The 24,526-nt window shown below is 43.3% G+C and overlaps 1 protein-coding gene across 1 annotated transcript; it reads left to right on the top strand.

Annotated features, from left to right (window-relative positions):
* The first annotated feature begins 1,938 nt into the window (after positions 1-1,938).
* On the top strand, positions 1,939-22,023 carry LOC125429974. The gene is made up of 4 exons (XM_048491611.1): positions 1,939-2,073; positions 15,081-15,184; positions 18,008-18,137; positions 20,512-22,023. The coding sequence occupies exons 2-4, from the start codon at positions 15,107-15,109 to the stop codon at positions 21,099-21,101; spliced, it is 798 nt and encodes a 265-aa protein (XP_048347568.1). The 5' UTR covers positions 1,939-2,073; positions 15,081-15,106; the 3' UTR covers positions 21,102-22,023.
* The last annotated feature ends 2,503 nt before the right edge of the window (positions 22,024-24,526 follow it).

The raw sequence follows: 24,526 nt of genomic DNA on the forward strand, positions 1-24,526 counted from the left end.
TGTAGGCGTGTGCTGCACTTCAGAGTCTGGTCTTTCGCTGAAGAAAGTGAATGAGAAACTTTATTACTCAAATTCCTGTTCGCAAGCGTCACAGTCCAAGGGACAGTGTCACAGTAACATAGACAATATAAAGGCTTGCAGTATACCAAGAAGCTTTGACATGTTTTGAACTCAACAGGACATTGGTTTATTAAGCAGTGGTGGAAAATGTGGTGCACTCACAACTGACTTATGATGACACAGTGGGGGTTTTCAAGGCAAGAGACGTTCAGAAATGGTTTGCTGTTGCCTGCTTCTTACGTGGGCTGAGAGAGTTCTGAGAGAACTGTGACTCTGCCAAGATCACCCGGCAGACTTCATGTGGAGGAGTGGGGAAACAAACCCAGTTCACCAGATCGGAGTCCACCGCTCTTGACCCCTATACCACTCTGGCTCTCTTTCACAGGTAGGTCACTCTTATTTCAATTTTACACATGAATCTGAAGCCGTGAATTGTTCAAAGTCAGTTAAAGCACCTCAGACCAATGGTCAGCTAGAGAAATGTTTAGAAGCGAGTCAATGATGCATTTGCAAAGAAGAGATGGTAGTAAATAATTCCTCGATTTCTGGCAATAGGGCAACCTTCGGCCCAAGAAATGGCAAATGTGTTCCTCTGTAGAGAAATTTAATTATATTTCACTTTGGTAGCACTTGTGGGATAAGAAGATAACAGAGCTTGGGGAAAAGAAGCTGCTGCCTCTTAATTCTACCTAGAAATGCTTTCTATTTTGCCTTGTGCCCCATTGAAAAAAGTAAATATTTTGTTTCTTACATATTTCTTTTAGAAATTGTGACTATAAACAACATAGGGCAGGTAATTGAAGAACAATTGAATATACACCTGGGCCCCTTCCGCACACGCAAAATAATGCGTTTTCAAACCACTTTCACAACTGTTTGCAAGTGGATTTTGCTATTCCGCACAGCTTCAAAGAGCACTGAAAGCAGTTTGAAAGTGCATTATTCTGCATGTGCGGAATGAGCCCTGGTGAAGAACCTTCTGCAGTGTGAAACGATGGTCCATGGGGGCTCTGGTAGCAATCCTTGTAATGGAAACAGAAGAGTTACAAGGATCTCCCTGGTTTCATTTTTGAAATGTGTCAGAGGGCGTGCAAAGTATACTTAGCACATGAAACGGCAGGGTTTGATTCCATTGTTTTTCCTGGCAAGAAGTTTAGTGTCCTTACAGAGTGGCAGGCAGAAATTCAGCACAGATGAAGCTTTACCAAACTGCTGTCTGTTTGGGTGAAATGGCCCCAGTGAGATTTCTGCTTGTTGCGTAGCTGTTAAAAGTGCAAAACCTGCGCAGCTCACTATAGAGGAGTCTGAAATCAGAGTTAATACAAACTAATTACTGTCAGTACTGGGTTGGAATCCAAAACTACGAGGCTAATGTTGGCTTGGTTTGCCTGGTGGCTTTTTCTAGGCCTGAAATACACCCTCCCCATCGCACAGGAGTGTCGGAGGTGTTCACATAAAGCCTGTTGCCACTAAGCCTTGAAGCCAGGCTGTGAAATATCAGAAGGTTGGAATTTTAATATGATGTCTGAATCAGGCTAAGTTTAGCTGTGGTGGTAATCCTATAGCGGCACAAAGGAACACATCGTTCCCCAGGTAATGAGTATTTCTCTGCCATTCATAAGCCAGTCGCTAAGTTACCCGCAGTCGCCACGCTCTTATCCCCCCTTGTATCTTGGTGGCACTGTTTGCCCAGGAGTGAGGCTTTTAGCTTTGTGTAAAGAAGCGGTTTGGCTGCAGTGTGGGGGCAGGGCTGGTGTTGTGGTTTCAGTCTTTGGGTGCCATAGGGAAATCATTTCGTTTATTTGCATGTCCCTGAGAGGCCAAATAAACACTGTGATGTCCTCTCACCCCATCCCTCCCTAAGCAGTCTGTGTCTGTGTCTGGTCACTTGACTCCTTGAGGGAGAGGAAGAAGGAGAGAGCACTCGCAGGCCATTGGCCGTGATGCGTTTGCTCCCGACACCTGAGACCCAGTGAACAGAGGAGCGTGCGTGTAGGTTGCAGGATCAACCAGGTAACTAGAAAGGCCACCTGTATTTCTGTCATACCCAATTTTCTGTCCAAAGGCAGGGAGATTCTTGAGGATGTGATGCAAGGTAGTCCTGCCAATACTATCCAAATTTGCAAGTTTAGTAGCCTATTTTTGTATTGTCGAAGGCTTTCATGGGCGGAATCACAAGGATGTTGTGTGTTTTCCGGGTTGTATGGCCGTGTTCCAGTAGTATTTTCTCCTGATGTTTCGCCTGTATCCGTGGCTGCCACACAACATCCTAACCTATTTTTATTATTTTTCTAGAAGGGGAATGCTTGGCTATGTATGATGGTCTCTGGGAGTAGGGGGACATCATGCCCAGGGTTTGTGGGGTCTTGAAAGCACCAGCCCAGTCACTGTATCCTTGCACAGGTGGCTTTATTGGAAGGTGATCAATCCCAGTTAGAGATGCCAGCCTCAGGTGGGAGCTGCAGATCCCCCAAAATGATAGTTTACCTCCAGACTTCAGGAATACGTTCCCTAGAGAAACTGGCTGCTTTGGAAGGTGGACTCCATGACAGAGGCGTAGCACCAACGGGACAGGGTGGGGCATGATGCTCCAGGCGGAGCGGCAGCAGAGGTGTGGCCAGGCCACAGAGGGGGCCGGGCAGGGGCTTTCCGGGGTGGGCACAGCGTGGGTGCACACCCTGATCTGCCTTACCCATTCCCTACCAGTGGTTAGGGGAGTCCTGGCAACTTTAACTCAAAAACCCACAAGTATGGTTAGCTTGTATGTTAGCTTGTATGGTTTGCTTCACCCACTTCAGAGTGACAATCAGTTACAAGGGAGCGAAGAGCCAGAATGCTACAACCTTGCCTAGGAACCTCTTTCTCTTCCTGGCTGCTTCGGTTCCCCTTTTCTTTCTCTGCTCCTGTATACTCTCCCTCCAGCCAGCCTCCTCTCCCACTCTGTCCTTTTTTATAGCTTCAGCTCCACCCACCTTTTCTGTTCCCCGCTCTTTAGTCAGCTCCTGTTTTTCATAGCCACACCCTGCTTTAACTCACCTGGGCCCAGGTGGACATTGTTTCCCAACTTTGCCTCCTACTTCCTTGACTTCCAAGCTTCCCTGCTGTCAGCTGTCAAAGCTGTTCTGTTGCTAAGGCTACCCTGGCTGCACCCTCCCGCCTCTGGTCCCACCCAGGTAGGCCTTGAGGCTGGGCCCAGGATGTGCAAGCCGTTGCCAGGTAGCCTCAGTCACATCATGGAAGACAACAACGCTGCTCTTGTTTATTTATTTCACGTATCTGTTATTATATTTTTATCCCACCCGTCTTCACTAAAGCCAGGCTGAGGGAGGCTAGCAGCATAAAATCATTATAATTAAAATTACACATCCTATATGTAGGCACAGATTTTGTTTGAACAGATTCTTCAGATCCTTATAGAAAAGATAGCTCTTTCTCTATTATTTCTTCTCCTTGTAATTTTATGCTGTCAGCGATAAGCTGTTAAATAACAGGCATGTAGGCCTTTTGCACTTTGCCCTCCTTTCTCTCACTAACCAGAAATTCATAGCCTTGGTGAATACCCTTTGTTCTAACTCACCTTTTGGAATTTAGGAGATTTTAAATTATGTTTTCTTTTAGGTCTTGTTGTCCTCACTGGCACCATAAGTCTGTCCTTTTTCTGATACAAACCATAACACAGCCAAATGTTTAGGCTCTTTGTTCAGATAAGTGGGGCAACTGAGAACAATACTGATAAGGTGATGCTAGGTCCTAGTTCACAGGACGTCAGAAGTGTGAATTACTGACATCCTCCAATGAGGGCATCTGCATGTTTAGAATGTTTTGGGTAAGGGGAAGATCTCCTCCCTCTTGGGTGATTGATTGCTGGTGGTTGTACTTTGGGTGTAATTCTTTCCAGTGGTACTCTTTTGATGTAACCTGTCTATATCCTATAAAAACGGGAGACCTCGGCCATTTTGGGGTGGCTCCTCTGATGCTAACTTGCCCTTTGTTGGTCTGAATAAAATTATTTCTTTAATTTTATTCTTTGTCGGCTTGAGCTTTTTGGCTTAAAAGTTTCTAAAAAACGTTACCCCGCAGTAACATATATGAATAATTAAAACCATAAATAGTAACAAGCGATAATGGTGCCCGAATGATGGCTCTCAGATCCAGGATCAGAGAAACCATTCGTGCCCAATGTGGTTAGCCACACGATGTTGGTGGGTGGGCATAAGATGGACTTGAGGGGAGTAAGGAAGGAAAGGAAATGTGGGGAGGAGCGGGGAAGGGAAGAAAGGAGAGGGGGGGCAAGGACAGGGGAAGGGAATTTGCATCACCACCAGTGGCATTTTACTGAATATATCAGGATGTGGCTTTTGATGGCTGGAGCCGGCAGCTGTTGGGTGGCATATGTGCATGCACTTGCAAACATGTCTCTTTTAAATAATCTTAGTTTATATATGTTTGCTTTCTGCCATTTTTTTCTTTGCCTCTGTCATATCCAGAGGTGGGATCCAGCTGGTTCTCACAGGTTCCCGAGAGTAGGTTACTAATTATTTGTGTGTGCCGAGAGGGGGTTACTAATTGGTGATTTTGCCACACGATTTTTGCCTTAGTTACGCCCACTACCCTTCCTCAGCAGTAGCCATACTGCAGAACTTTGAAGCTTGAGTCTAGGCAGAAGAGGGTGCACCAGCGTGTGGCAGCCTGTGCCTGCGTGCATATGCGTTCCCCGCCCAAGGGAGACTCTGAGCGCTTAGCCCGTAATGCTGCGCCCTTGCCAAGTACAGCCCCGCTCACTTCAGGAATGCCCCACCCCCAGAATGCCCGGCCACGCCCCCGGAATGCCTCGCCCAGCCCCATTGGCGCTACGCCACAGTTTGGATCCCACCACCATGGGAACCTGTTACTAAAATTTTTGGATCCCACCACTGGTCATATCACCTTCTCTCCAAGCAGCTCAGAGTTGTATACGTTATGACTGGGGTTCCTGAACCTGTGGCAAACTGATTGTTTTCCCAAGAGGGGAGTGTTAGAAAAAGAGAAACTTTGCTTCAGCAGGAAAACAAAACCATTAGGGCTTGCCTGCCAAAGCGATCTGACGGATGGGCAACATAAAACTTGACTGGAGGGAGAGAGAGACTAGGGCAGGGGTAGGGAACCTGCGGCTCTCCAGATGTTCAGGAACTACAATTCCCATCAGCCTCTGTCAGCATGGCCAATTGGCCATGCTGGTAGGGGCTGATGGGAATTGTAGTTCCTGAACATCTGGAGAGCCGCAGGTTCCCTACCCCTGGACTAGGGCTAAATGGCAGGAAGCCTCATTGGCAGAGAGCTAAGCATCTCCCATGAGGGGCAGGATTCCTAACTCTGGATGGGGGGCAGGCACTCTCCTAACCAGGCAGAAGTCTTCCTTTTACTGGTTTAAACACTTCACCCAGTTACAGTGGCTGTTGGGCCTAGTCCTTCTTTGTAACAGCATAGTGGGGAGAGGGGATATGTTTGCTCCAATTAAGGTAACTGCCTTGTAATGCGTCGTAGTTTGTTGTTTTCCCTTTCTTTTCTAAGATACATATTCTCCTGCTATGATAGCTATTTCCATGCATGTGTTCTAATTTAATTGTTAGTAATAAAGCTTCCTTCCTGTTCAAGGTAGAGTACTGTGTCTGAAATCCCACTACAAATTACTCTTACATACTAAGGGCATGCTCCCATAGGGTGTGTGTGTCTGTGTGTGTGAGCGTGAGGAGGAAGGTTAAAGTAAATGGAAACTCTGCCCTTTGTACTTCCTCACAGGCACCCTTACCAGTGCATCCCAAGGTACTGGTCACTGAAGAAACTGGGTTGTACATCTTGCAGGGGAAGTGCAAAAAGGGAACATGCTTTTGCCCACACAGATGTTGCCTGATTCTGCACCGCACCAATAAAATGTTTTCCACATGGAAAAAAAAGCGTTTTGGGGTGGAATTCCACACACTTTCTCCCCCAAAACGTTTTGAAAACCCTTTCTTCAAAATGGTTTATTTGGAAATGCCAAACCGTTTGAAAACCCTTTCCTCAAAATGTTTTATTTGAAAATGCTGAACTAGCTATCTTTTTCTCCAAAACATTTTTTAAAAGTTTTCTGTTTGCTGGGCAGAGACCGGGAAACGGTTTATTTCTCCTGCCCAATTTTGAAGCTCTCACTTTTGTTTCTGTTGTGCCCACCATTTGCTGCCACTGTAGTGATTTGCCTTGCTGTTCACCATTAGCTGAAGAGTCCTAGGGATGTTTCCTCACCAGGCATTGTCTCTGGCCATCATCTCCAACATTGCTGTGCATGAAAACATTCAGTTTTTCCTGCTGATTCTGGGAATGTGCCATTTTTTCTTTTCTTTTCTTTTTTCTTTTCGTTTCGAGGGAGGTGTCCACAAAGCTATGATGACATGATATGAGAATCAGCAATATGTGTATATGAGATACCCAGTCCATGGAAAAATTCTTGCATCTGGATGTTCAGTGCTTTTGTCAGGCATGTTGTAATTTTAACAAAAACATTGCATAGAGTGTATTTCACAGATTCAATCCACTGAGGAAGGCCTTGTGGCATTTAGTATAGTTTACATGTATTTATTTATATTTGTAACTGGTCAGAGGAAAGATGCTTGTAAATGTGAGACATTGCCATGGGTAAAAGTGCAATTTTACTAAACAGGGTTTTTTTTTACACTACGGGTAAGCATCAATTTTAGCTTTTTTAAATTGATAATTCCATATATATGGCTTTCCCCTCCTCCAACCTATTAGTTACTGGTCATTTTTTGTAAAATCCTTCCAGATGATTGTTGAAGGCTTTCACGGCTGGATTTAACTGGTTGTTGTGGGTTTTCCGGCTGTGTGGTCGTAGTCTGGTAGATCTTGTTCCTATCGTTTCGCCTGCATCTGTGGCTGGCATCTTCAGAGGTATATCACAGAGAGAAGTGTGTTACAAACTGTGTTAGTGAGAAGGGAATGTTTAGTGGGGTATATATTATCCTTTCTCACTGACACAGTGAACAAGAACTACCAGACCACTGGCGTAGCGGCAACAGGGCGGGTGGGACGCCCCAGGCAGAGCCACGGCGGAGGCATGGCCAGGCGTGGCGGGGGCGGGCGCTGCTGCGGCAAGGGCCCAGCACACGCACACCCTGGGTGGAGTTTCCCCTTGCTCCGCTTCTGTCATACCCCGGAAAACCCACAACAACCTTCCAAATTAGTTCAGAGTGACCACATAAAAAGGATGTACTATAGACATTATATTACAACATAACAAGAAAAACAACTATGTCCTTTTCCGCAGAAAGGTGGTCGTGCACACTTGTCTCTGCACTTTAAAATAGTGCAGTTTCTCCGAAAGCGTTTATAATGTTATTTAAGCACCACTTTAGTCCAAATCATTATTTTCCTGCACTAGTAAAAATAGAACTTTTTTAAAAATAGTATTTATACTGCCCTGGACGGTTAGTAGGAAGGATTACTTTTCTCTATAGTTGCGCCCACTATTTTCCTCCCCATTCAGTAGACTCCGTGCTGCTGTGGGGAGGAAAATAGAGGGCACCGAAACTTCTGGAGAAAATGGCATTTTGAACAGATTGAGACTTGATTTGCTGTCTGCCACACATTACTGAAAGGGGAAATTGCTGGTCAGTTGCTAGCACTAGGGCAGATAGGGTCTGGCCCTAGCCTCTCCAGGGACCCTGCAGACATTCAATTCAGCAGATTAATTAGATTGGGTCCTCTTTTTATTACCCACTAATTCTGATTCAATCCAGAATCAGTAATGTGCATGCTTTTAGAGACAGCCTCTCTGTTGTTGTTGTTTTTGCTGCTGCTGCTGCTGCTGTTGTTTTCTTTTCACCTCTCTGCCTTTCTGTAGTTGTTACTTTCACTTTCTTCAGGTGTATTATTTTATTTTATTTTGGGGCTTTTTGTTTTTTTCCTTGTTTGTAGGATCTGCATTGCGATTTTAAAAAATATTTTAATTGATTTTTACAGTATATTTGACAGGGTAGAATTAGAAACATACTAGAAAATAGAGAAGAGTTAATCAGAGAAGACATCTATCCAAAACTGTATTGATTAAACATTACATAATGGATCCCAATATGACATTCCAATATTATTAGAAAAATCATTATGGAACCTTTAAATCACTATCGTTTATCCAACAATTCTGAAACATCTTTACTGGTTAGAAAGTTATATCATTATCAGTTTTTTAATCCTCAAATTATTTTTGTTTTTACATGATCGATTCTGCTTCATATAAAAGATAAAGTTCTCATTTCTCATTGAATTCATGCTTTGAGCGTATAAGATTGGCTAATTTGGTCATAATGCAGTACGATCCAGCCTTTATCTTGATGTTTATTTTCTAACACAAATAACAGACTTCCAACTTCCTTGGAAACTGCCTTACTTGTTCTAATACACTGTTATCATTTTGTGCCAGCCTGTGGACTTGCTGGGATTGCAGCTGGCAATTGAGATTTTAACATTCCATTGGAAGATACATTTCTGAATTGCTAAAAAATATTGCTTGCGCCATCTGAGATCAAGAATAATCTTTGTTTTTTTTCTTTTTTCTTGTTTCTTTTAAAATCTTTTTTATCTTTTTGACAATTTTTATATAATTTTGAACAATTAGACTTTTAGTCCCTCTAACATACTAAAACTATATCAGACTTGGTTTGTTTATTGTACTTATCAAGATTATTACTTTAATACAACACTTATAGATTTAAGAAGCTTATCTTCTCTCAGGTATTTTCTCATTGTCTTTGCCTAGTGTTCTTATTTATTCTAACCCAGTGTTATTATCCTTTTATTATTAATATTTTGTTATTTTCCTAATATACACTTTTAAGAAACAATTCAGTTTATTGTTAACATTCTACATAATATTATATATGCAAATCCAATGGAGATAATCATACATAGAGTATTTATATTGTATATATAATATAATAATTGCATTGTTTCAAATTTCAAGATTGTAATAATATTGATAATAGAACATTGTTCAAGAAAAGATATGTATTGTTTTTAAATATAAACCTTGTTGATGTTACATTATGTCCCCTGTTACATTATGTCCCCTGCTAAAACCAAGCATAAAAAGTTTCCTTCAGATATAGTTTTTGAAGACGTAGCAGCTCAAGAAATTGCTGCAAATTCCACAGACATGATCAAACAACTTCAAGCAATTTCTTCTCAAATCAGTCAGTCAGAAAATAGTATTAAAGTAGGAAATTAAAAATTTAAGACAAGAGTTTAAACAATCAGAACTTTCTATCAAGCAAGAGGTGACAAGGGAGATACAGAATATCACCATGAAAGGAAACATTCAAGAGAATATACAGGATATAATGAAAATAAAACAAACACAACAAGAATTTGATTGTCAACTGGATATTCAAGATAAAACTACTAGTGGAAGCTGAGGAGAGAATTGCTTAGAAATTCAAGGAAGAGTTAACAATTTAGAGGAGTACTGGAGACAATTGTCAAAAAAGACCTTGAGGCTGAATTCTGCAGGATTTTGGAAGATTATATTCCAATTGGAGACAATTTCCTTGACACTGAACAAATTTATAGAATCAACTCAAGATTTGCACCAAGAAATAAAGTACTAAGAGACATAATAGTGAAAATTGCAAACAAGAAAACTGGAGATTCAACCATTTTTCTGTGGAAAAGGCTGATATCTTCCAAGATTTACTGAGCATGGTCTCAAAGAAAAGAATTCAGTTTTTTAAGATGATCTACTGAATATTATTGGAAAATATTATTGAAAAATTCCATTGCAAGATGCTCATATAACATTGATTTATAAAGAGGGCAACCACCCAGAAACACCACATATAGACCCATCTAATTATTGAAATTGATTACAAACTCTTCACATCAATTATGACAACCTGATTGAGAAGATGCACAGATAAAATAATTCATGAAGATCAAATTGGTTTCATTCCCAAAAGATTTATGAAGGATAATATATGAATATCCCAAGTCAGTATCCCAAGTTAAAGAAACTCAATATCCCAAGTCAAAGAAACAAAGACCACCTTTATTTTTTTAGATACTGAAAAGGCTTTCGACAACATTTCTTGGGATGTTATGCTGACAACACTAGAACATTTAAAATGTGGATTTAAATTCCATAATTGGATCAGGATCATATATATCAAACAATGAGCAAGAGTTTTAATAAACGACCTTCTTACTGAAGAACTGCAGATTGAAAAGAGTACCGGGCAAGGATGTTCCCTATCTCCATTGTTATTCAATTTGATACTAGAAATGATGGCATCCACAATAAGACAAAGCTCCAAAATTAAAGACGTTCGATAATGAGGAATTAAACTGAAATGCTATGCAAATGATGTATTGATGACCATGGATCCTCAACAATCAATTAAATGCCTGATGGAAATTACGGAGGTATATTGATCTTTTTCTGACTATACATTTAATAGAAATAAAACTAAGATTATTTTAAATGCTCTAGCAGAGCAAGAAGTACAGAAAATCCAGGAACTTACAAGCTGTGATGTTTATTCCAAAGCCTTAAGATATTTGCGTATAAATATCACTGGACATAATGAAATGTTATTTAAAGATAATTATTTAGTTGCTTGGAAGAAAATAAAAGAAGACATATAAAGATGGTCCAAATTAAAACTGTCTTGGTTTAGAAGAATAGCAGCGATTAAAATTAATGTTTTGCCGAAACAAAATTTTTTAGTTCAAATGCTACCGATATTCATGCCAGACAAGACATTAAGGGACTTTCAATCACATTTAAACACATTTGCAATCATCACAAAACCAGAATCAAAGTTTTACAAAAGAAAAGAGGAGGCCTTTCCATACCGAATATTAAGCTCTGTTATGAGGCAGCAGGCCTGGTTTGGACTTCAGATTTTGATTTGATTTTGATTTGATATTTAATTTATATACCGCCCTCCCTCGCAGGGCTCAGGGCGGAGCACAACAGCGAAATAATACATAATAATACGCAATAACATAATAATATAAAATCATAAGGCTAGTACCCACATTCAATAGCTTCCCAGCCCAACAATTCAGACAATAATGTAATCAAGTTAACAAGTCATAACAAGTAAATCAACATATAACAACACCAACATTAAATATAACATTTCATAACAGCAGCAATATAATAATCACAAAATCGCAATAACCTAACATTTCACATAGCATTGCATAGCAACATGATAAATCCTGCTGTATATTTAGAACAGCTTGTTAATTATAAGTGCAGATGGGTCATGACAAGAGCAAGGTGCAACTCATTCCCCTCTGTCTATCTTCAAGGTCGTTTCCTTAACATCCCACAAAGTGAGCGTTGTTGTCGGTGCTGTCCCAACGCTATGGACTCAATCCCTCATATCCTGCTTTACTGTTCGAGGTATAATGATACTAGAACCGATCTGGGAGCTTTACTACCTCTAGAATTTATGTTTCTCTCAGACAAACTAAAAATGTCTAAGCTATTGAACAGCCCTAATGTAGAAATTTCTGAAGCAGTTGCTACATTTTTAATCCATGTTCTACATGATATATAACAATGATCCTGTTTTTGTACTTGGAATGTATGGTACTTCTGGTTTATGCCTAATAAAGATTTTTGGATTGGATTGGAACATGATAAATCATTACATAGCAACAATAACAGAACATTACACCATAGCATAACATTACAATAAATTACAAATGCAAGAATAACTGCAAATAACATAACAATATCCAAAATATTATTCCCCCACAACCCACCTACAATAACCTTACTCCCTACAATTAACATAGCGATTTAACCTGACCTAGCACAAAGCTGAGCAAATAGATGGCAACTTCTTAGTAAAAGAATATCTAGAAACCTAACCAAACAACATAACAACAACAACAGTTCTCCTACCTACACTACACCACCAGCACAGTTTAGTGAATACATATTAACATAGTTCATATCACTAACATAGTTCATATCACTATCACTAAGACTGAATTAAACACCCAAGACAAAGAATAATTAAATTAGAGATGCATAATTTGAAGGCATGTATACATTATATATGGCCAGAAAAGCCATCATACTTGAGAGCAACATATCAGAAAGAAAACATATAAGTAAAGGTTTATTGGGAATATGGATAAAAACACATAAACGTCTCAGCATGCCAATTTCACCTTTAATGTCTCCTATAGAAGCTTATTATGATGTGAATACCCAAAAGAACAATATTATACAAAGATATTATCAGTAATCAAGGGAAAATTCAATCATGGCAAGAAGTTAAAGAGGAAGGGGAAAATATTTAATGGATGACATACTTTCAAATCGCTTCAAGATTAAGAAGAAATTAAAGACAGCATTAAAGGTTAAAGACAACAGGAGGCATTTTGAGAGAAATGTCAGAATTCAGAAAAGAAATTGCTCTCCCCATGGATCTTGAGATTTATTCACCAAAAAAATTAAGTTCAAGATATCCTGAACACCACAGCAGCTCTTGAGCAAAGGAATTAGTAAAGTGTCTAATAGTTGCTGCTGTCACTCACTTAAAGTCGTTGGGGTTTTCTGGGAAGAAATTATTACTCATATCAGTTTTGTATTAGAGTGTTAACTGATTTGTGAGGATGACTCTATATTTTTAAACTATTTGCCTGTCTCTGGCAGGCAGATGGTCAGCAAAAAAAGAACACCCCCCTCCCCCATGCCCTTACTACTGCTAAAAGATATTTATTACAACACTGGAAAGAAAGTTTTCTTTTTAAAGCGAGGGGGAGGGTGGCATGCAAGGGAAGGGGAGGGAGGGAGGGAGGGGTAGCATGCAAGGGAAGGGAGGGCACCCGGCATCTGGACATGGCCCACCCACCTTAGAGGAGGGAGAGGAAAGGGAGGGAGGGGTAGCATGCAAGGGGAGGGAGGGCCCCCCAGCATCTGGACATGGCCCACCCACCCTAGAGGAAGGAGAGGAAAAGGAGGGTGGGGGAGGGGTGGCATGCAAGGGAGGGGGAGGGAGGGAGGGAGGGGTAGCATGCAAGGGGAAGGAGGGCCCCTGGCATCTGGACATGGCCCACCCACCCTAGAGGAGGGAGAGGAAAGGGAGGGAGGGGGAGGGGTGGCATGCAAGGGAGGGAGAGGGAGGGGTAGCATGCAAGGGGAGGGAGGGCCCCCGGCATCTGGACATGGCCCACCCACACTAGCAGAGGGAGAGGGAAGGGAGGGAGAGGGAGGTGTGGCATGCAAGGGAGTTTTTTCCAGAGTTTTTTCCTTGGAAGGAAATTTTGAAAATAATTTTAAAAACTGGAAGTGATGTCAGCGCATCATAGAATGGTTCAGGATTTCCCTGAAACTTTATGGGTTTCACCACATAGTTTTAGGAAACAACTGGAGCAGCCTGTGACACTTCTGACTCTTCTGGTTGTATAGCTGGAAGCAGAGGTGGGATGCAGCCTATTCGCACCTATTCAATAGAACCGGTTACTAAAATTTTCTCAGTTCGGAGAACCGGTTATTAATGATTAACTCCACTAGGGACAAGGGGGTAATCTCTGTCCCTGGGTACAACAAATCTCGTCAAGTGGGGGGATGCAAAATCGCCCCCCAGAGGTCCCCCCTCTTTGGCCCCCCTGCCCCCCACATGGCACCCCCCCCCCACGCAAGTGTGTATGAACTGTATGAAATAATACAATATATAGTAATTCTATTTTTTTTTTGTTCATTGATATAAAGGTTGGGAAAGTATCATAGGTAAAGATTTTTCATTTTCTTTTTTTCCCTTGAAATTTATATTGGAAAGAGAGGAGTTTAAACTACTCTTTTAGATTAAGGATTTTGGATCTCTCCCTCTGCTAGTTTTCTTTCAAGTGGAATAGATAAAGTAGTTATAGGAATCTGAAGGGGAAGTAGAAAGTAGGGAGGGAGGGAAATATGGGAAGGAGGGAGGCAATATAGGATGTTTTAGTTGGGGGGCCTCATGCTTCCAAACCCTGTCCTATCTGTCAGATTTCCAGATGTGGCAAGCCACAATAGCGCAAAATTAAACAATTTTCATAATTGCCTTAATTTACATAATAGCTTCTTGCATGGAATTTGACTTTGCCACCTGAAAAATAATTGAAGTTCTTTCTTGCAGAATTTGACAGTTTAGTGTTACTTTCATGTCTGTGTGTGTGTTCGTGCGTGCATGCGTGCATGCTCGTGAGAATATGTGCATGTATTACATACCCCTTTCCCCGGCTGTCAGGAATGTCTATCTGTCTATCTGTCTATCTGTCTATCTGTCTATCTGTCTATCTATCTATCTATCTATCTATCTATCTATCTATCTATCTATCTATCTATCTATCTTGGGTGCTGGGTGGTTTCCGGGCTGTATGGCCGTGTTCTAGCAGCATTCTCTCCTGACATTTCGCCTGCATCTGTGGCTGGCATCTTCAGAGTGATGCACAGCCACAGATGGTATGTAACGCCAGGAGAGAATGCTGCTAGAACACGGCCATACAGCCCGGAAACCACACAGCACCCAAGTGATTCCGGCCATGAAAGCCTTCGACAATCTCTCTCTCTCTCTCTCTCTCTCTCTCTCTCTCTCTCTCTCCCTACCTACCTACCTACCTACCTACCTAGCTACCTACCTACCTACCTACCTACCTACCTAGCTACCTACCTACCTACCTACCTACCTACCTACCTACCTACCTACCTACCTACCTACCTGATTGATTGATTGATTGATTGATTGATTGATTGATTGATTGATTGATTGATTGATTGATTGAACTTATAAGCCGCCCTCCCCTGAAGGGTTCAGGGCGGTGAAGAACAGGATAAAACAACAAAATACTAATAAAGACATACAATAACAAAAACAATCCGAATTTGTGTTGAACTCCTCAGAACAGCCAGTTTGGGTGGATTTTATGCAAAAAGGACTTGATGCAATTTCAGCTTTGCTGCATACTCACTGTTCTTTTTGTGCAAAATGTAGACTTAATGAAGCAACTTCTGTGAGGAATGGAAATGGATACCAGCAAGGATGCTACAAACCAGCCACCCACAGTTGACAAAGGGAACAAGGAACTACAGTCCAAGGTACAAATAAAATCCAAAACTTTATTTCCTTTTATCAAAGCTCCTTTTTAATAGTGCTCCATTCTTACTCATCATCCCCTGACAGTGTTCACAGTGGGCAGAATGCATACCTCAAATATTCTCAGAACAATCTTATTTTATTTAATTATTTCAACCCCTTTTATGCTTTTCACCCATGATCTCCAAGGCAACGAGCAATAATTAGTGCAAACAAAAAAACTGTCTTCCTCCTCTGGCAAAGACAACATCTGTTATTCATTTTAAAGATAGGGAATTGGACCTTGGAGGTAAAGACCTCCTGTGTTTCCCTGTCAGAATGCCAACATGATATCTGGGGTGTTCTGTGGTCTATGCTACCGTGAATAGCTTGCTAAAACTTGGATTCTTGTATGGACTTTTGCATCATGGTCAGTCCAATCCTGGGGGGTGGGGGAGAGCGCATGGTGGCCGTTGCAGCCCGGATTCTAGATTCTGGATTTGGGCGCTGTAGAACCACGCAGTGCCTCACCTCCCATGCATTCACCCACCAAGCAAATTTGCCCCTTATGAGGGTGAGGTGGGTGCCCACATCAGTGCGACGCTGCACCAATTCCACAATAGATTCCAGCCTTCTCTGCATTGGGCTGTGAATGTGTTATGTTAATACTCACATTTTCTTTCAGTTCTAATTTCAGACTTCTGCTTGCTTCTGGAACCCTAATCCTATTGCATTGATCACTGATTGTCTATTCATCAATTGTATTGGCTCACTCTGTGTCATCTGCCTTGAGTCCGATGAGAAAGACAGACTATAAACAGTGCAAATAAATATTTGAATAGAGTTCTCAAAGCTTATTCCTTCTCTCTCTGCTCAGACCCAACTCGGGAGAAAGTAGCTATTACCCTTGTCTAGTTCCTGGTGATTTCCCAGATTACTACATAGGAGGACCCCACTAGTTTCCACACAACAATTGTTAAAAGGACTTTATGTAATACGAGTAAGTGGGGATCTGAAGCAGACTGCTGTTTGCATTGTACAAAGTCTTACATTGTAGCTTAGACAAAAAAGACCCCATAGAGCTTGAAATGCAATGTCATTGCTCTCTCTAATAGTACAGCGGTATATTTATATGTGGACACACACTGTGCTAAATGGAGGGTGGGGAGGAGACGAGAGATCACAGTTTAGAGGCAGAGCTGCTTTACGTGCGCTAGGTGCCAGATTCAGTTCCCAGATCTGTCCTAAGGCAGTCCCAACCCAACCCCTGAAACGCCCGACCTGACCAAGTCACATTTATATCATATACAGCCCTCATAATAAATGAATTCAACGTGCTCTAGCCCCATTCTCACATTACACAGAACCAACCCAGACATCAAGGGTATGAAAACAGGATTCACACGTTTCCCAATCTGTAGGCCCTCAGGTCCCTGGAATTTTATTCCCTTGTCCAGTGGTGGGATCCAAAAATTTTAGTAACAGGTTCCTTACCAGAATTTGGGAATGGTGGGATTCAAACTGTGGCGTAGCGCCAATGGGGCTGGGCTGGGCACGACGGGGGCGTGGCCGGGCATTCTGGGGGCGGGGCATTCCTTGGCGGGGCTGTGGCAAGGACGCAGCCGCTGCGTCGGTCCTTGGGTGGGAAACGAATGCACGCAGGCGCAGGCTGCCACACACGCCGGTGCACCTCCTGCTAGACTGCTTCAAGTTCTGTGCGCTACTGCTGAGAGGAGGGGCGTAACTAAGGCAAAAATCACGTGGCAAAACCACCAATTAGTAACCCGCTCTCGGCACACACAAACAATTAGTAACCTACTCTCGGGAACCTCTGAGAACCTGCTGGATCCCACCTCTGCCCTTGTCCCCCCAGAGTCTCTGTGCATTAAAAAACAGGCTTGAGAATGGAGCAAGTGCAGAAGACTGGCAAAGAATTAGTCATATGTACAGGAATAGGGGCGGTCACATGTCCCTGGGCGGAGGCCACTCAGTCACGTGGGGGGCAGAAAATCGCTCCCACACCTTCCTCCTTATCCCCTAACTAACAGAGTGTCCAAGGCCAGGGAAAGCCCCATCTTGGACTCACCCACGCACCCTCACCCCAGCCCTGTGGCAGCCTACCCAATGCTGCAGTCGGGGCTGGGAAGATAGCTGGTGAGTGTGGGAGGCAGGGACCACAGGAGCCCCTCGGCCACAGGCTGTGCAGCAAGCCTGAGGTGAGGTCCCCTGCCTGAGCCAACAGCCGCACAGGATAGCACGCAACGCCAGCATGAGCCGGCGAAGCCCCAGCAGGGGGCTGGGCTTGAGGCCTTCTAAGCCCCCTTCCAAGTGAGCTGGACAGGGCAACTCCAGAGCAACCTATGGGGGGCAGTGAACACCGTGGCATCCATGCCCAGTACAATGGGAACCCCTGCCTCACGTATGGTTTAGCACTGGCACAAAATACATACACTATACATCTACAGTGACATAGCCGTGCGGCATGAAGATAGACAGAAGTGAAAAAGAAGAGATAGCGGAGAGGCTGGGTTACTCAGTCTCATGTTCACTGTTTTGGAGGTGAGGTGGCAGATCCAAGCTTCAAGCCCATTTACTTGGATGAAAATCCAGTAAATACATATAGGAGTTCAGGAAATGCTACACCTGAGCATGCTACACCATCAGTCACCTGCCCATCCAATACTGATTCTTCCAAGCCTTATGTTCTGGTCCAATAAATAAGCACTTTGCAGCTACCCATTCCCCTAGTTTCCCCTTCTCCACCATTAGGCATGCTCCTGTAGCTATGTATATTTATGAGACTTCACGCCTTCTTGAACTAATTCTTCTTAATTTCATGCCTGTAGTTGATTGCGGTGGATTCCGAGGGTTTCTCAAACGTGGATGAAGATCTAAGCCCAGAGGAGGCAGAATGTTTAGAGTACCTGCTGCAGACAATCAACACCGTGGAAGGGGAGCTCTCACAAGAGGATGAAGGTAACAATAATTGCAGAATCTCAGGGTGAGATTGAGCACAATCTCTTTTCGTAGATTCTGGGCCACCCGTGCCAATTATCTCATCTGTTGGTCATAATTCAGCTGGCTTTTGTCAAACAATAAATGAAATTCATTCCCCTCAATTCTTTACCACCCAGTGGCGTGGGTAGACGGGCACAGAAGGCTGGAGCCAGTGGTGGGATTCAAACATTTTAACAACAGGTTCCGATGGTGGTGGGATTCAAATAATGCCTGTTAAAAAGTATTTTTAAAAAATTCAATATCACTTTTTTATTTTAAGTATTAAAAATATTAATACTTAATACAAATATTTTAAGTATTTAAAAAGTGATATTTTAAATTTTAACAACAGGTTCTACAGAACCTTCGGAACCCCCTAAATCTCACCTCTGGCTGGAGCCCCAGACACCACTCCCTATGGTCACATGATGCAGTTGCAAGGGAGCGGGATGTAGCTGTGGGGGGGAGGGGTGCAATCCCCAGGCACCATGTTACTCAACTACGCTCCTGTTACCACCTTATATAGGCCCTCCTGCCTCTAGCCCAGTGATGGCGAACCTTTTTGAGACCGAGTGCCCAAATTGCAACCCAAACCCCACTTATTTATCGCAAAGTGCCAACCCGGCCAGAGGTTTTAGTTTAGAAAAAAACTGGTTGGCTCCCTCTTCCTCCGCCCCACCCGCTCCAGAAGGGGCCAGCCTGCTCTAGCCTCCAGCAAGTCCCGCGCGCACCACTCTGTGCCTCTCTAGCATCTCTGCCTCCTCTTCATCCCCCCCCCCCCTCGAGCAGCAGCCACCTAGAGCACAGGCACCAAGCTTGCCAGCCGAGACCTCCCTGCTCACCGCAGTGCATGCACATCGTGCTCAGTGGCCCAGGCCACCCTAGATGTGTGTGTGTGGGGTGGTGGTGGTGGTGATTCTCCACCTCCCACATTACGAACTCTGTGGGCACGTGCCCACAGAGAGGGCTCTGAGTGCCATGACTGGCACCCGTGCCACAGGTTTGCCATCACTGCTCTAGCCCTTCTATGAGTTGTTTATCCTGCTGCTGCAAGGTAAAGGTCAATATTCACAAGAAAGAGTTCGCAGGATGAAGAAATTCTGGGAACCCCAGACCTAACCTGTGAGATGTCACTTGTGTGTTCTCCTCTTTTCCTACATGTACTATTCTTGCTCTGGACCAAGGACGTAGGTAAGGGGGGGGGGGTTTCTCGGGTTCAACCCCCCTCTTGCATGTCCCAGCTCTGCCCCCCCCCCCCCCGTTTGTGGGGTTTTTGTATTTTTAAACTGTTTTTCTTTTTTTGCCTGCAGGGGGCGCGGTTTTTAGGCCAGCAGCACCAAAATTTCAGGATATTGTCAGGAGACATTCCTGATGATACCAGCCAAGTTTGGTGAAGTTTGGTTCAGGAGGTCCAAAGTTATGGACCCTCAAAATGTAGCCCCATTACTATTAGCTCCCATTGGAAACAATGGGGGATGGGGCACCCCATTTGGGGGTCCATAACTTTGGACCCCCTGAACCAAATTTTACCAAACTTGGCTGGTATCATCAGGAGTGTCACCTGAAATTTTGGTGCCGCTAGCCTAAAAATTGCACCCCCTGGCGGCCGACAAAGTAAAAACCCTAAAATATTTTTTAAAATAGACCCGACTCGTGTATAAGTCGAGGGGGGCTTTTTCAGCACAAAAAATGTGCTGAAAAACTCGACTTATACATGAATATATACGGTAACCTGTGAACTAGTTCAAACCTAACTGGACTGAAATAAGAGTTAAGGAGAACTCCCATCTCTTGATTTCATGGAAAGAGATATGTGCCTTTGAGGCTAAGTTGACACGCGGAGTTAAGAGAACCAGGAGAAACAGAGGCCTAGCAGACTTTAGCAGACAAACTGTGCTGCACGTTGCAAGTTGCCTCCTTGTGTGTAAACAAAAAACGTGAGGAGACTCCATTACAAGCCCACTTTGCAGTGAAGAGCCCCAAGATCAGCATTTCAAGTATAATGGGTCAGAGATACAAACAAGCAGTCAAATTAAGGCAACATATACTGTGCCCCTATTTAGGAACAAGTGAAATTGACAAGGGAAGTTGCTTTTTGCAGGAGGAATTTGACAAAGGACTGCTGCAGTAAAAATCAGGCAAATGATCCATCTAGTCCAGCATCCAATCTTTCATAATGGCCAACAACAAGGCATACAGGCTGAGGCCTTCTGCTGCTGTTGCCTCCTGATGTTGGAGGTTCCCCTGGCTTGTAGCCACTGACAGATCTGTCCTCCATGACTTCCTGCAGTCTGGTTTGTCAGTAAGCACTAGCTGTTCCTAACTGCTTTGATCTGCATTGCTTTGTGTCCAGGTGCTGAGGACCAGTACAACAGCAGTGTCTGTGACCATATGCAGGAAAGTACCTCCAGGAAGGCTGCCCCATCCCAGCCTGTTTCTAAGGCGAAAATGATCAAATCCTTTTCAGAGGCATCCATTGACCTTGGTCTGAGGAGAAGGCCTGACCCTCATTGTCCTGAAGCCAAAAGGTCTCCTGCGCCCATCTCTCCTTTGAGGAAATTTGACACGATACTGAAGTCTGGGGTCAATGTTCAAGAACTTCGCTCTCACTTCCTCCTCCAGCTTGACAGCTCTGCTGAGGTCAAGGACGCCAGAAAAGCTGCTGTAAGAACAATTAAGCAATCTCAGCTGTTCTCTGGACAACAGAAATCCCCTCGGGATGAAGCACTGAGGAAACTGGGCCTGCTTCAGAGAAATGCCAGTTTTCCTCATGCAAATGGCCCTCCTCCTGCGATCCTGTCAAGTCAGCATGCCCAGAGGCCCCTCACTGAGGTACTGAATTCTGAGGCAACTCTGAGCGCCGTAAATACCTCTGGAGAGCCTGTAGACAGACAAATTGGTCCTACCGCCCAAGAAAAAAGTGCTTCCTCTCTAAGGAGTTGAACTCTTTGAGTGGTTAAGGGACTCCTTTGGTATTGAAATAACACTCCAGAGTCCCTTCCTCACACACTGAACGGCATCGTACAAGATAAATGCATAATTAAAACAGTCAAGTTTTATATGTGGTCTCTTCTGATAAGAGGCACTCCGTGGTCGTAGGCTGAGGTGGGGGTCTCAGAGGGGTTGATTGCTGAGCTAGACATCGGGAATGCTGCTTTTTGAAATCTCAGCACTGGCAGAACTTATGTAATTATACCCCTGAAGCCCCTTTATGTGCCAACTCCTTTTAAAGACGTTCGTTATATAAATGCTCAAGCACCTTCTCTGCTAACTCCTGGGGCTATAAAGCCAGAATAATTGTGTCAAAGAAACTCTCACTTCTGGCTTGGTTTTGACGTGAGGGGATTGCATTTGGCGAAAGTGGTTTTCCGGTTATTTCCACTTAACTTTGGGCTAATCAACTGAGCTGGAGTTCAGTAACAGCACTTTATTTTCAGTCTTGCTTGATGACACATTCTTGTCTAGTGCCTCCATTTCTCCCTCTGTGGAATGGGGTAATATCATAGCAAAACAGTGTGAAACTAAGACACTGGGAGTTAGTCTCACACAAAGATCCATAGAGGAACACACACTGAAATGGACAATTAAGTATCTTCAGTGTTAATTATTCATGACTGATGAAGTGTCAAAAAACTGAGTCCCTTAAGTGCAGTTTCTTGTTCTCTTACACATTGGTTCAGACTTCAGAAGAAGGAGCAAAAGAGTTTGGATTTATGTCCCCCGCCCCTTTCTCTCTTGAAAGGAGACTCAGGCCCCTTTCACACAGGCCAATAAGCATGATTGAAGGACGCTTTTAAAAACCATTTTGGAGGGGAGCTTTGCACAAATCCTGCCCCCCAAACGAGTCTGCCCCATGTTATTTCCCCCAAACCGGGATTTTTGAAAATCGCTAAACACGCGATCCTTTAAAAAAAAAAAACCTGAGTTGCAGCTGCTTGTGAGCAAACAGCCAGGCAGGATTTGCCTCAGTTTTCCTTTTTATTATTATTTCGTGGCTTGCTTTTGTGTAGCTACGCAGGTGCAGATGGACGTACACTGGGACATTGGCATGGCTTTGGGTGGGCCATTCATGCATGCCTGCATAGCTGCGCATGTGTGGGAAGTAATTTTTTTTAAGATGCGTCTCCGTGCGAAGGCGTGACAGCAACCTGGATTGTTTCTGTGGGCTCCAATCGCTGCCTGCGAATGCGAAAACAGGAAAACGGGTTCCTTTATCCCGACTGCAACCTATTCTACATGTGCTGTGCGGAGGGGTCTCAGAGAGGCTTACAAACTCGTTTTCCCTTTGTGGTGTCATCTTTGAGGAAAGAAAATGACAACTACAGAATAAACAGTAGTCCACTCTCCTGAAAACATCCCTTGTATTCTGCTTTGCGTGTGAAGTGTAAAATGTTTTATTTTTCTGTTGGCTGAAATGCTTGTGGGTGAAAGTATTAGCGTTAAACAATAATGTCTACATTTTAAAGTTACTCGCTTGTCAAATAGATGCTGTGGTTTTCACCAGAGATAATGGCTCATTGGGCCCTGCTGTAAAGACATTTTCAAAGAAAACATCTACTTAACATAACAAAACTGTTAAGTTAGAAATGTCAGGAAGGAGGGGTGTTAGAATTCACACTCAAGCCCTCCTGAGTAACTTAGAGACATTTTGTCACCCTACGTATTTCCTCCCATGGTATAATAATGACAATGTTGCTTTGATCAGCACTTGAAGAATGAGAACCATATATCCTGTTGTCAAAACATCTCCCGGATTCCGGAATAAACAAGGTATCACATAGGGTCAAGGCAGCTGACACCTGAATGACCTCGTTGCCTCATTTTAATGTAAGATCTCCACCCAGGGGAGACACCTAGATGCCTCTTTTGGATCCTGGATCCTATGAAGGGGGCTTCACATGTACTCGTATGTAAAGGGAAGGGTGTATTTTACTTCATCGATGATGCTGTGATGATGCTGACTTTATGACTCTGTAAATTGCATAAAACCTGGAAACCCCTCGTATTCTGGGCTTCTACCTTCATTGGAAATTGGTGCTGCAGCAACAATAAACCATTCCTTTTATTTCACCCTACCTCTTGCCTCTTGAGTGCTAATTGGGCCAGGACTCGGGAAAACACAACTGATGTCAAAGTCCATTAGACACATCACCTTCCTCTCCCTACAGCAGACATTTTGTGAGGTAGGTGGGGCTGAGAGAGTTCTGACAGAACTGTGACTGGCCCAAGGTCACCCAGAAGGCTTCATGTGCAGGAGTGGGAAAACAAACCCAGTTCACCAGATTATAGAGTCTGCCACTCATGTGGAGGAGTCGGGAATCAAATCCAATTCACCACATTAGAGTCCACCTGATCTTAATGACTACACCATACTAGTTCTCAGGCCTACTTTCTCAGGCCTGCAGAAGGAAAGGAAAAGTTGGAAAGTAACTGTGCTGCTGCTTGTGATTCAGCAATGTGATCTTTTGCAACTGAGATAAGAGTCCAGGTGCTGGGAGGAGGCAGTTTCTGCCTTGACTCTACTCTAGTCTTCAAGGCCAAGAAGGGTGTGGGGGGAGTCACATTCCATCCAGTTAGCAAAGATGAAATCATGAGTCCCAATACCTGCAAGAACTGGGCGAGTTTAGCAGCAGATAAGCCCTCATCATCCCAACCCCCTCTGACCCTGCCCATGGGTCACATAATTACCATGTTTCCCCAAAAATAAGACAGTGTCTTATATTAATTTTTGCTCCCAAATATGTGCTATGTCTTATTTTCAGGGGATGTCTTATTTTTCCGCTCCACAGCTGCATGCTCTGGTGTTCTGTTCAACAGGCATGCTTCCAAACAAAAACTTTGCTACGTCTTACTTTTGGGGGATGCTTTATATTTAGCACTTCAGCAAAACCTCTACTATGTCTTATTTTCAGAGTATGTCTTATTTTCGGGGAAACAGGGTAGTAAAAGGGGTTTTTTAGTTAACTGACATCACCAACGATGGATCTGATTAAGCTCAGGCCAACTCAGATCCTTGACTATAAAGTTTAGCATTTTTATTTTTAGGTTTTCTCTTGATGCTGTGGACCTTTTGATTTTGTACCCATCTTATGGGATCAGGCAGGCTGTCTACGCTGACACTTGGAAAGAGTAGACTTTGAGTGCGGGAGGATTTCAGCTGGACGGGTGACATCTGCTAATCTGAACTAATGTTATTGCTGGGTAGTTAATCCTTTTGATTTAGCCTTTGTTATTTTAATCCTCATTGCTCACTGATCATTTTAATAACATTCTTACAGAACTTTAATAAATCATTTGATTTATATTTTGTGGAGGTTTTTTGTCTTCAGGCGGCTTCTAACTATGGCTTGGACCTATGTGGCTGTACC

Source organism: Sphaerodactylus townsendi, linkage group LG03 (assembly GCF_021028975.2).
Source record: "Sphaerodactylus townsendi isolate TG3544 linkage group LG03, MPM_Stown_v2.3, whole genome shotgun sequence".
Taxonomy (NCBI): Eukaryota; Metazoa; Chordata; class Lepidosauria; order Squamata; family Sphaerodactylidae; genus Sphaerodactylus; species Sphaerodactylus townsendi.

Bases quoted from the DNA above. Each gene is read 5' to 3' on its own strand.
- LOC125429974 (XM_048491611.1), top strand. From the start codon at position 15,107: ATGGAAATGGATACCAGCAAGGATGCTACAAACCAGCCACCCACAGTT. The intron at 15,185-18,007 runs GTACAAATAAAA...TCATGCCTGTAG, and splicing joins ACAAGGAACTACAGTCCAAG to TTGATTGCGGTGGATTCCGA. The intron at 18,138-20,511 runs GTAACAATAATT...CTTTGTGTCCAG, and splicing joins GCTCTCACAAGAGGATGAAG to GTGCTGAGGACCAGTACAAC.